The 13,087-nt window shown below is 49.0% G+C and overlaps 1 protein-coding gene across 4 annotated transcripts in view; it reads right to left on the bottom strand.

Annotated features, from left to right (window-relative positions):
- The window catches only part of LOC138580073 (zinc finger protein 282-like), a 209,992-nt gene that overhangs the window by 104,848 nt on the left and 92,057 nt on the right, over positions 1 to 13,087 (bottom strand). For all 4 annotated transcript variants that reach the window (XR_011304169.1, XM_069650325.1, XM_069650326.1 and 1 more), the window contains exon 3: positions 10,235 to 10,345. Coding sequence is in view for 3 of the 4 variants with exons in the window: in XM_069650325.1 (XP_069506426.1) it covers positions 10,235 to 10,345 (111 nt within the window). In the remaining variant the exon portion in view is untranslated. The remainder of the gene's footprint in view (positions 1 to 10,234; positions 10,346 to 13,087) is intronic.

Here is a 13,087-nt window from a genome sequence, read left to right as displayed (position 1 = left end):
AGACTTTTGGTGCCAGGGCTCTCTCCCAGATCATAGGGCGGGAGGGCAGTTAGGACCCTAATCTCCCCACGAAGACCCCCTTGGAGGTTTAAGGCAGCAGCTCTATTAGATCATGTGTATAAGTCTAACCTGACCCAACATATTGACGAGTACTTCCAAAAAAAATTAGGGCACGGTCGACAGTCAAGCGACTGTCTGGCAGGCCTTCAGGGTATACTTAAGGGGGGAAATCGCCATGTCGACCAAGCTGGGAGTGCTTAAAAAGACATGCAGAGAGCTTGGGAGGCTTGAGGGACATATAGCCCAACTACAGGAATGATACATCACTGCCCCAACAACCCAGACTAAACTAGATATTAAAACTCAACTGGAGAAGTGCAAAGAGGCAGCAGAATGGGAGATCTGCTATTTTGACCGACTGGCAGCTGCTAGGCAATACGGAGAGCAGGAGCGCCCAGGCAGACTCCTAGCTAGGATGGTGAGAGGGGAACGTGGCAATTCCAACATCCCATGTATAACACGCCCAGACCACACAGTAGTTACTGATCAGGAATAAGAAAGGTCTTACTTCTGCCTGTACTCTCCCCAGAGGTTGCCACAGAAGAAGAAACACAGATACTTGGCTGGGATACCCACCACACTTTTGTCGCTCGAGACAAGGGATGCACTAGAAAATCCCCTGACCCAATTGGAGATGGCGGAAGCTAGCAAATCCCTACTAAATGGGAAGGCACCAGGATCTGATGGACTGGAGGCCAAGTTCTATAAAGAATTTTCTACAACCGTGGTGCCTCGACACCTGGCTGTTTGGACAGAGGAGGCTTTAAAAACCGACACGGGAAGCAATAACCACTTTACTGCTCATACCCAGAAAGCGGCCGGAGGAGTGGTTCCTACAGGCCTCCCTCATTAATAAACACATGCGTAGATATTCGCTAAAATACTGGCCACACGAATGAACCCTCTGATGCCACACATGGTCCATGAGGACCAGGCCGGCTGTGTTTTGGGAAGGTCCACGGCGACCAATATCCGCCGCTGCTAAAACATCCTTGCATCGATACCTAAAGACACCCAGGGGGAGGCACTGCCACTAGACATGCAGAAGGCATTCAACAGAGTCAACTGGCCCTTCCTATTCAGGGTACAACAATTATGGATTCAGGCCGAACTTTGTGAGATGGGTGCGGATACTGTACACGAAACCGTTCGCTAGAATTTGTATTAAGGGGATCCGGTCAGTAATCCTGGAGTTGGTCGGAGGTACCAGACAGGGCTACCAGTTATCCCCTCCATTGTATGCACTGGTTATAGAACCCCTCGCAGATCTGATGAGAGCTCGACATAGCAGAATGGGACTCTCACTGAAGTGCAGAGATCATTACGCTATATGCAGATGACAATGTTGTATTTAATGAACCCAGAAACCAGCCTTGGCACGACGCTATGATCAGTCAAGGAATTCAGGGATTATTCTGGGCTGAAGCTGAACTCAACCAAATCTGAGATCTTTCCCCTCACAGAAGCCACTCAAACCCAGAGAGCTATATGGGCCCCCACACGGGAGAAATACCTGGGTGTTGAAATAGCACGCAATACACAAACCGTCCGTGCCTTGAACTATGCAGCAACTATAGAAGTGCTATGTGCCAAACTTGAACGTTTGTATTTATTTGCATTTGTATTTATTTTATTTGTATAGCGCACCAGGCCTGAGGGCAACCGGGCGCATATCGACAAACAGTAATTACAAGAATGGCAGAGTTACAGTTAAAATTACAGTCAGTCAGTCACTTGCACGAACAAAGGCAGTAAAGTACAAGAACAGTGCAAGTTGGTAGGCAAAGTATCAAGAGTCAGGCATAATGAGGGTGGTAGCGATCAGATGGCCTGTGAAGACAGTTGGTCAGATGTAGTAGCTAGCCAGAGCTTAGCTTTGTGTTTGAATACGTTCAGTAAAGGTAAGATTCTAATGGTAAGTGACAATGTTTTCCAGAGTTTGGCAGCCAAGACTGGGAAGCTAGCACCTCCGGCTGTCTGGAGCTTGAATCTGGGGATCGTGAGGCAGTGTGCTTGGGCAGATCTAAGTGACAGATGGAGTATGCTGGGTGAAACACAAGGTTAGGTAGATAGGGGCCTGTTATTTCCGCATTTGTAAGTAAGGGCCAGAGATTTCAGTGATATCCTTTGGGCGACTGAGAGCCAGTGAAGATTCTTCGTAGTTTCAGAGATGTGTGCAGATCTGGGAATGTTGAGGGCCGCTCTGATAGTGTTATTTTGGGTGATCTGGAGTTTGTTGAGGTTGTGTCAGTTAGTGCGTTGCAACAATCAAGTTTGGACATAACCAATGTCCTGGCAAGGGTGATACAGTTCTGAGTGGAGAGGAATGGGCGGCAGGCTGTGATCAGCTTGCATGTGTAAGCTGAGGCAGCGACGACTGCGTTGGTTTGCCTCTTTAGGGAGAGTGTAGATTCTGGGTAGATTCCCAAGGTTTTAGTATCTTTGGATACTTGATGGAATTGACTTCGATATTAAAAGAGTTGAACAAAGGGTTCATCGTATTGAGTCTCTGTTGTGTGCCCAGGATGAGGAGCTCGGTCTTGTCATTAAGACAGAGCTCATGTTGGGCCCTCCAGGCTTGGATGACTTGGTAGATGTCATTCAGAGCTTTAGAATATGCAATGTAGTCACCAGTGATAGGGATGAGTATCTGGGTGTCATCTGCATAATTAGTGTAGGTGACGCCCAGATAGTCAAGCACATCGAACAGAGGTTTGGTGAATACATTGTAGAGTGTAGGGGAGACACAGGACCCTTAGGGACTCTGTAGGGGACTGGGGTGGGGTCTGCTGAAGAGGTAGGTGAAAATACTCGTGTGTCTATTGTCAAGGAAGGACCTAATCCAATTAGTGGCATTGTCGGAAAAGTGGGCAGCTGATTTCAGATGATGGCAGAGGATTTTGTGATTGACCAAATCGAAAGCTGCAGATAGGTCCAGAAGAAGTAGGAAGGCCAGTTTGCGGTTGTCTTTAAGTCCTAGTTTGGGGTTTTGAGGTCTAAGAGGGCTGTTTCTGTCCCGTGCTTAGGTCTAAAACCAGATTGTCTTGTACCGAGAAGATTGGTTTCCAGATAATTCTGTATCTGTAGGTAGGCTGCTCTATCTAATATTTTTAGAAGGAACGGGACCATAGTGATGGGTCTGTAGTTGGAGGGTATCTCTGGATCTAATGACGTGTTTTTTTTTTAAAAGAGGGATGACCCATGCGTCCTTCAGATTGTTAGGGACAATTCCAGATTGAAACGAGGAATTGAAGGCGGTTATGAAAGGAGCCGGGCAGGAATCACCTGGGCAGTTGGAGGGTTTTAGGTTACTGATGATTTTTCAACCTCCGGGATGGTGAAGGCACAAAGCTAAATGGAGTGTGGGGGAAGAAAGTGGCAGTTTTAGGCACAGGGAATCTAGTTAGGGGGATGCGAGAAGGGAGTTTTGTTTGGCGTAGATTTTGGATTGTAGGGGGGTCATTTTGGTGGAGAGCATTTTGGATATTGTTGCACCACGTACTGTCTTTGCTGCAGGTATCAGGGACGGGTGAATGGGATTCCAATTCTTTGAGAATTTTAAATAGCTCCTTTGTGTTTGATTCAGCTTGCGATATACGCTGGTTGTAAGTCTTTTTTGGCTTGAAGGATTGCTTCCTTGTAATTGAGGGATGTGATGAGAAGGAGGTCTTTGTTGGCCTCACAATGAAGACTTTTCCAAAGTGCTTCAGCCTTGCGTTTTTCTTTGCTCAGAGCTCCAAGTTGAAGGGTAAACCACGAGTTCAGATGGGCTCGTTGTTTAGCTTTCCGTATTTTGAGCGGTGCTATGGTGTCAATGGCTTTGATCAGTGTTTGGTTGAAGGGGTCCACTAAAACGGTAGGGTCATTGAGCTGAGAAACACAGTTCAGAATGGGTAGGACGAGTGGGAGTAGTTTGTCTCTAGTAGTGTCCTTTTTGTTCCTGGTGGGAATAGCCGGGGCTATAGTAGGTTTGGAGTGCGGATTGGTGGCTGGTAAGTGAAAGATAATATGGTGGTCGGACCAGGCACAGGCGGAATTAGAGCTCATCGATGTATTACAATTGAATTCTACAATCCAATCGAGCGTTCTACCCTTGTTGTGGGTAGGTTCAAGAATGTGTTGCTGGAAACCTAAGTTGGATAAGGTGCTAGCGACCTCGCTGGCCATAGGATCCTTAGGGTCGGATAGGCCGAGGTTGATGTCACCCAGTAGTAACACCTGTGAGTTAGGCTTAATGTTGTCGGTCAGGATGGAAGTAATATCGTCTGTGAAGGAGGCGAGTGGACATAGTGGTCTGTAGATGAGGTGTAGTGTTGCTGTGTTGGCCGGTGAAAGGGATAATTTCACCAATAGTGATTCGGCAGAGCTAAATTGGGTGTTAGGGATAATTCTCATAGTGATATTGTCTATATATAAATGCGACTCCACCCCCTTTGGATAGGTTCGACTGGCGGTCATTTCTGAGGATGAGTAGCCATCGGGGATAGCGAGGGCAAGAAGTGTGCCTGAGGCGGCATGTAACCATGTTTCTGTGATGGCGATGAAGTTAAGGTTTTGGACAGTGATGAGGGCGTGGGCCGTAAGGGATCTGGCATTGATGAGGGCTCCCTTTAGTTCTTTAATTGGGGGGGATGTGGGGGGGGGGGTGAGTTGCTGGGAGGTTGGATATCGTCTTCGTAATGGGCTGGAGGTGACGCTGGGCGCATGGTACAAGAGGCAGTCTGGAGCCGAGTCTGGCATTCCTGAGTTGGATTGTGCAAGGTTGATTAGGTGTGGGTTTTGTAGCCAAGTGTTGAAGCCACAAAGCCGGGTCATTAAGGGATTGGTAGGGAGTTCGGTGGGGTTAGTTAGGGTGTTATGCGTGGGTGTGGGAAGGGGGGAGAAGAGGTGGCCCTGTACTGAGGCACAGAGGACCCCTGCCGAGATTCTCAATATTGGTACGTGGTCGAGCATCAAGGCCTAGCTTCTCAAGAGGTGATGCGAGCTGGTTCTTAAGTACAGTGTAGTCCACAAGCACACACAAAGGAATGTCCGCACACTATCGGTTAAAACACAGTCTTTATATAATATTCAAGGTTATGTACAATATCACGATAACGCACTTTGTACTCGGTTATCTATAATGGCAAATCTACAATTCTACGTGGTACCCAGTTACTATTAGATCGCTTTAAAGTGCATCAACTGTACGCTTAAATGGCACACAAATCAAGTCGTAAAGGAAACCAGCAATAGAGGTAAGAGGAAAGCAGTTTGTTAAGGCAATTGGCAGAATACTGGCCCCTACCGAGACACAGTTCTGTGTGGAGATCCCCCCCCTACCTGGGCAACCTGTAGAATAAAGAGATCACAAGCCCAGTCCATGTATTGTTCACCAACGATTTCCCAATAGTTCTGCAACCCCAAAGTACCTGGCGTAGCGTTGGTTGGGGAAATAGACGGCCCTTCTTGAGTGCTCTCCCTTTAAGGCAGGAGTCACGGGTCGAACATCCGACGGAGAACAGGGTGAGCTACGACGGTGAAGTGGCAGCTTCGTTCCTAGCAGCGCTCGTTGACGGGGAAGCGTAAGCGTCCTGCAAGGAAGAGGCGTGCGGGGCACCTCAATGTCGATAGTTCTGGACCGCAAAGAGTTTGAAGAACTGTGGCCCAATAAGGGCGTTGAGTCGTTGGTGTCTGGTCTTTGGGTGGCGGGAAACCCACCGGTGGATACGCCACAGTGCGTCAGTCTGGCCTTCTCCAGCGGGATACAGCGGCGATGAAGCGGACGAGAGAGTCCTTGGATCAAAGGTTCTTAGGCAAACGGGAGCACGGCAGCTCCGGTCGGCAACAGTGGCAGACAACAGTCCGGGCGCTTCTCCTTGGGATTCCGCGGCAGTCCCAGTCTTGGGTCGGCAGCCTGTTGAAGGTCTGTCTACCAGGGAGATTTGGTAAAGATCAGCTGGTGCACAATGGTCCCTCATAGCTCGGGAAGGGGGCGCCTTACCAGGTCCTCTCTGCGTCAGTCCTTGGAGACACAGCAGCTTTCAGATTGATGAAGGAGAGCAACAGCAATTCTTCTCATCCAGCAGGGCTTCAAGGTCAAGCGTCAGTTTCACTCCAGTTACTCTTCGTAGTTTGGACTTCAGCTCTGAACACGATTCCTAGCAGTGAGAGGTCCCCAGATATACAGTTGATCTCCCATTGATTCCGCTGGGTCACACTCGAGCATTCAATCACTACAACAAAGGGCATTCAGCAGTGTCAGCCAATCAGGCGCATGGTGCATTCAGGCCATTCTTCTCCATCCAGACACTCACAACACGGAATGTGGATTGGAATAAGTGCCATGCCATTCAACACTACACACTGCATTCATACCAGTTTTGGGCAGGGCTGTCTCAGTCATTGTGTCAACCACCAGATCCTAGACACCCATAACACAGAATGCGCATTCGTCACACACTCCATTCACCCAGGTCCCACCCACAGGTGTACCCACAACATATGGTCGTTGGGAAGGCTCCAGACAGTCTGGTTGGCACTTCCCTACACTACCATATATGGAACTTCCACCCAACAGCAGTCAGGGGGAAGGGACAGAGTCGGGGCTTCCCGGGACTTCGGGAAGATCAAGGTAAGAGGCGATGGAAGGCAAGAGGCCATTTTGTCTCCATCAGGAACCTACCGATTCCAATGACAGGGCCTGGGCATCCCAAAATGGAGACTGCTCAGAGCACCAGTCATTTCAGCACGGAGCTGCCACCAGCCCGTACCCTGGTCTGTGGGCCACACACAGGTGCCCAAAAACATACACTAGTGGCACAGGGTTGTACCCCCACCCATGGGTGCCATAAGTGTATCCCATGGGTTCGTTCACCAAAACCAAAAGAGCTGCACCGCCAGGAGTCCCACATGAACTCCTGCACAGAAAACACGACAGAACACACGATAAAAAGCAGTAAAGGACAAGGATACCGAGGCCCTGTCCCTCCGATGGATTTCCAGCATCACAATCCTCCCTCACTGGTGGTCCACCCCCAGGAACTGATCCAATAGCGATGGCCGTGTCCTGGCCACCTGGAGAACAAATCCCCCAGGGACGTGTAAGTGAGACAGCTTGGGGTTTCTCACACTACACACAGAAGGAACCCAAAGGAGACAGAAATGAGGAGGTCCACCCTTACCCCCTGCCCCTGAAGACTTGTCACCATGCCAAGTCCAAGGTTGCAGACAGGATCTTAGACATCAGTTGTTGGAGGAACCATGTGGTCTTCTGAAGGCGCCAAGTCAGCATTGGAGTCCTGCAGCACCACAGGAGCAGGATGACAACCCAGAGGCCAGTCTAGGCACACATGAGAAGGGATCTAGAAGAGGCAAAAAGCTCAAAGTAGTGAGGAATCAGAACTTACAGAGCGGAGTCCTCCGCACCACAGCCAGAAGGTTGCAGATGTCCGATGGATTGACAGGGTATGCACACGAACACTGTGCAGACATTGAAGAATCAGAATGTCTAGGACCTCAATGAAGATAATCAGCTGAGGAAAGGACGAAGTGCCTGCACACTGGCGTCCTTCGAGGAGCAGCAGCCAGAGACGTTGCAGTTTACCACTGGATGGGCACGTTGAGGAAGACCCCAACCCAGGAGGAGGTGGCCACAGACTCCAGATGATGGTGGAGAGACTCACAGATAAAGACGGGATAGGGCTAATAAATAGCATCTCAGCGACTTCAGACTAAAGAAAATGCAACGGGGACCCTTGCCAAAACTCAGAGGTTTCAGAAGGAACAAAGTGCAACAGGACATGCCATTGGAGACAGCCAAGATAACATTCAAGCATGCAATAACAGGTCAGGCAGCAGAGGTAACTGCTAAGCCCGGTTTCTGGAAAGATGCAGTGCTCAGATGTCAGGGCCAGGCGACACAGGCAAGTGATGGAGGCCAACTGAGGACAAAACCCTTAATGAGGTGGAGATTCAAATACTCCTATCAGATAAAGGCAAGGCGCATCGCACACAGCGGAAGGAGCTTCACCCAGGGTTCCTCCTGGCCACAGCAGAGCAGGACAACCCCCAGGGGGTATTTTAGAGCAGGACGGATGCTGGCGCAGAGCTTTTGCCTCCTTCCTCTGGTTTGTGGTCCTTCCCGATACGTTGAGAGCAAGTTCCAGCTTTTGACAAATTACTCCTGTGGAGTTTCAGCATAGATGACTAAACCAGGGGTAGATGGTGATCACCATTCAAACAGCTCCAGCTAGCCAATCATTGCTGCTCGAATGCCATACAATGTTTTGAGAACATCTGTGCAGGCAAACGGAGGAAATGTGTATTCCAGAGGAATTCCAGACATCTCACTCACAGACACACTAGGGTGCACCCAGGCACACCCACAGAAGCCTGTTGTGTGTTACGCTCACCTGACTCCCACGGAGGCGCAGGTCTGGTTTGGAGTGTTGTTGCTTCTTCTATGGTGAAGCGCAGGACCCGGAAGATGGGCTGGACCGGACCTTCGAATCTGGCTTGTCTGGCTCGCAGGAATATCTTTCTGTATGTGAAAAGGGAGTATTAACAATCTGCGGGAGAAAGTATAAGCCTCCCGCTCCCTTCTCACCCCTCTACGAAACCCTCCTGCGACCCCACGTGAAGTCTCACCTTAGGGTTTGAAAGGTTGAGCTCTCCATCCTGCTTCTCATGCAGGGGCGCGTTGTATCCAGTTACTTCACTGGGATTTTGATTGTAGAGGGTTCAAGTTTTTGTTTTCCCGGTATAGTACCGTAAGGTTTCTGTTAATGAGTATGATTCCGCAATAATAATTGTTCGTTGTCTCTTTTTCAGGTGCGGAAACTATTCCGAGAAGAGCTGTGGAACCGAAGAATGAGACTCTGGTGAGCTTGATGAGAGTTCTCAGTGTCCTTGTATCAATGCGCTCACTAACGCTGATGTCTTTTTTCCCCATAGGGGCCGGGGTCCGGAAATGCCTGGATGCGGCACCAACCCGAAACGAAGCTCAATCCAGAAGAAATCAGGTAAGTCTTTAATGGGCGTTTGGGTCATGTCTTTTCATGCGCCCACTAACGTGATGTCTTTTTTCCCTATAGGGGCCGGGGTCCGGAAATGCCAGGATGCGGCACCGACCCGAAATGAAGTTGGAATAACCCAACAGGTAAGCTTTGTAATGGAAATTAAGGTTTCCTTGTTTTCTTTCCCCTCTCACCTTTATTCTTGTCTTTTTCTCCCTAGGCGCGATGATGTGGCTGCGAGTTCAGATGTCGCCGTAGAACGTGGTGGTACCTTGTACAGGTGAGAGAGATGCGGCACTGCAGCAATCGATGCAATGTGCTTTTAAATGGATGTCTTCCTTTTCAGGACCGTCGGCGAGATGTTTCCGGAATGCGGATTTAGCAGGTAAGGACTCTTCTTTACCCTTTTCTCTTCTCTTCTCTTCTCTCTTTGCAGGTGTTCCAGGATGCTGGCAGGAGTGGCAGAAGACAGAATGCAGGAGCAAACACGGTGAGCGTCCAGCTGCTAGATGCAGAACAACGCGAAGCGCGAGTTGCTGCTTGGGCGTGGCTTAAATAGCCTACAAAGTAGTTCCAGGTATGTATCCTTGCTCTCAGGTATGTATTCCTCCCCCGACCACACCCGTGTGGTTAAGTAGTTCCAAAGATAAAGTAGTCCCATTCAGGCCTCAGAAGGCCTGGATGTTGCAGCATGGTCTGCATCAGGTAAGTTAACACTAACCACCTTTAACACAAAGTCCCCTTTTATGAGCCTGGCGCCTATGGCGCCAGGACTGTGGCCCGATATGAGCCTGGCGCCAAAGGCGCCAGGACTGAGTCCAAAGAGCCCCTACTTGAGGCTGTTGCGACTTCCCTTGAAGACATGATGTCTGCCTCTGGGGTAGCTGGGTCTTGTCTGGCACCTTGGAGGTAGGCATCATGACAGTGTGAGCACCTGTGAACAACAGAGATAACCCTATGTGGTAATTCCCAGTCACTACCCAATCACTACAATCCAAGCTGAGTGGAGGGCAGAGTTTAACAGGTCAGAGGTTCAAGCATCAGAAAATGGTGCATTTGTAAAAGAAACGATAGGGGTGAGGAACTCATTGCTTCCTCAGGTCTACCAGCTGAACATTTTTGTTATTTAAGGAGATGAATATTGGACCATTTCTTGGCCTGGTAACGATCGTACTTACTTGTGGGAGAGTTGTAGACGTCTGCAGTACCAGCACCTGGATGATCCACAGTTAACAGCTCCTTGCTTTCTTTCGGCCGTAATGAAAAGACGGAGATGGCAATCAGAGGACCTGCATTTAAAAACAAGCAAACATCAAAAGAGATAAGCAATTCAGTGAGTGTGACCAATTACCTCAGGGTTTCTACCTTAAATTGTGGCACAACAGCACTTGATTCCATCGAACCTCCCCATTTGCAGACCAACATCGGGTACATGATCAGTTAGGATTTCAGGAATACTGCCATACCAACAAAATATGCAACAGAAGGCAATATTGCTGGAATTAATGTTCTGTTCTAGGTTCTTATACCAAGTACTGTCGCCACTTGCATGGTCCCTTGGCACTCTAGCAGGTCTGTAAAGCAAGGGGTGGGGGGGCAGTGTAAATTAGTAGGACTCAGCAGGGGGAAAGAAGCAAGAGAGCTGTTGTGCTGTTGGCAGCTTCAGTTCGGTTGACACGGTTCGCGCTGAGCGTAGTTGTGTTTTTTGGTTGGTATTGGTCATGTTCTGTTGTGAGAGGCTGTGTGTGGTTCGGTATGTTGTAGTGAAGTGCCTGCAGTTTGTTGTGCGGTACAAGTATGGTTCTGTTTAGTTAGGAATTTGAGGTGTATGCATAAGAGTTAAAACATTTTTGATGGGATGGTTAGTGGCAGTGCCCTATCACACACAGTCTCTCAACCGACGGCTGCATGCATCCCCTCCCTGGTCGAGTATTCCGGTACGATACACTTGCGCCCTCCCACCCCCCAATGATGTGTGTAGAACAGTGGGTCCTCAAAGGGCTGCATCTTCCACTCCATTATATTTTCAGTGTGCCGAAATTACCACCCCCACGGGTTCAAGGTGGAGATGTGCTCCTAGTGTCCCGTTGTCCATCAGTTCTGATCTGGGCACTTCCCTCCTCTCCTTATTTATTTGCATTTATAAAGCGCCCGGCGGCCCGAAGGCATTGTGGCGCTGTTACAGGATATTCACTTATGACATGGTACAGATTTTAGGCAGTGGTACAGGTAAAAATATGACAGCGTACCAAGGTTACATAGGAACGGTATTGGCAATAGACTAGTTGAAGAGATTCGTTTTTAGGACCTTCCTGAAGGTTGTGAGGGATTGCTCGTTTCTTAGGCTGCGTGGGAGCGCATTCCAAGCTTTTGGTGCTAGGACTTCAAAGCTTGTGCCGCCAGCTTTGGCTCTGTTGAAGGCTGGGACGGAGAGCAGGTGAGCTTGTTGGTCACGTTTTGGTCTGTATGGCGGGGCTTGGTGAATTCTTTCTGCTAGGTATGCCGGAGCTGTCTGGGCAAGGCATCTGTGGGTGATCCGTGAGGGCCTTAAATGTAATGAGCTCCTTGATAGGGAGCCAGTGGGCGTCTTTTCTTGCCAGTGTGATGTGCTCTCTCCACAGGATGCTGAGGGTGGCTATGAGGGCGCTGTTTTGTGCCATTTGAAGTCTGTTGAGGTTATTTGCGGAAGTGCCTGGGAGTAAGATGTTACAGTAGTCGAGTTTTGCGCCAATTGTAGCTCTCGCTATGTTGAGGCAGTTTTTGGTGATGGGTGAGGTTTTACTGCATTTATGATTTTAGTAGTAAGTGCGGCTGAGGATGAGATGGCACTAACTTGTCTGTCCATTGATGAGGTGGAATCTACACACACCAAGAGTTTTCACTGCAGTGGCAGCTCCGATAGAGTTCTCAATAGTGAAGGAATTATATTTGACGTCTTTATTTATTTTTATTTTTTTATTTTCTTTTAGGGATTCTTTTGGGCCTACCAGTAGGATTTCTGTCTCCCCCCCCCCATTTAGACAGAGACCATTAGCTGCCATACAGGCCTGGATGTGTGCAGAAGTCTTCTGGAGGGGGTCAAGATCTTGTTCATAGATTCCTGTTAGTGGGAGAAGAATTTTTGTGTCGTCGGCATAGTTGGTGAAGGCTATGCCAATGTCATTTAAGTCACTGAACAAAGGAAGGGTGAAAAGGTTGTAGAGAGTGGGGGGAGGTACAAGACCCTTGTGGAACTCCGCATTCAATGGGTGATGGCGAGGCTGAGACCTGGTCAGAGAATACCCTCATGGATCTGCCCTCTAGGAGCGAGGTGATCCATGCAGTGGCGTCTTGTGATAAGTGGGCAGTGTCAATAATGTGTTTACACAGGACCTTGTGGTCAACCAAGTCAAAGGCTGCCAATAGATCCAAGAGTAGTAGGAGTGAGGTTTTGCCTTTGTCCATGGCTTCAAGTAGTTGGTTCTTGAGGTCCAGTAAGGCCGATTCCGTACCGTGGGCAGAAGCCGGATTGCCTTTTACCTAGAATGTTATGAGGTTCCAGGTAGGATTGGATCTGTAGGTAGGCAGCCTTGTCCAGAATTTTCAACAAAAATGGTACAGTTGTGATTGGAAGGTAGTAGCTAGGAGAGTCAGGGTCGAGGGTAGGTTTCTTCAGAAGCGGTCGTAACCAGGCTTCCATGAGGGCAAGCTGGACTGTGCTGTTGGCGAAGGAGGCGTTGGAGAAGGTAGTGATGAAAGGAGCTAGGGCGGTGGGACAGTCTTTGATTAGCTGGGCAAGTCTCCCCTTTACATAGAGATGGTTTGGTCGGTTTCATGATCTTTAGAACTTCAGGGATGGTGACTTGTCTGAATGCAAACGGTGTGGGTTTGTTTGCGCCCTGCAGGGTACCTGGAGGTCGCGATATTGCAGGAGGTTTTGGTGTGGGTGGTGGCGCTTTGGGCAGTTTGTCAAATTGGAATTTGATTTTGGTCTGAAGTGTTTGGATTTTGTTTAGCATGGCATGCGGATTGTTGTTACAGCATGTTTCGTC

This window comes from Ambystoma mexicanum, chromosome 3p (genome assembly GCF_040938575.1).
Source record: "Ambystoma mexicanum isolate Mex_15411 chromosome 3p, UKY_AmexF1_1, whole genome shotgun sequence".
NCBI lineage: Eukaryota > Metazoa > Chordata > Amphibia > Caudata > Ambystomatidae > Ambystoma > Ambystoma mexicanum.
This window is presented reverse-complemented; position numbering and strand designations above follow the sequence as displayed.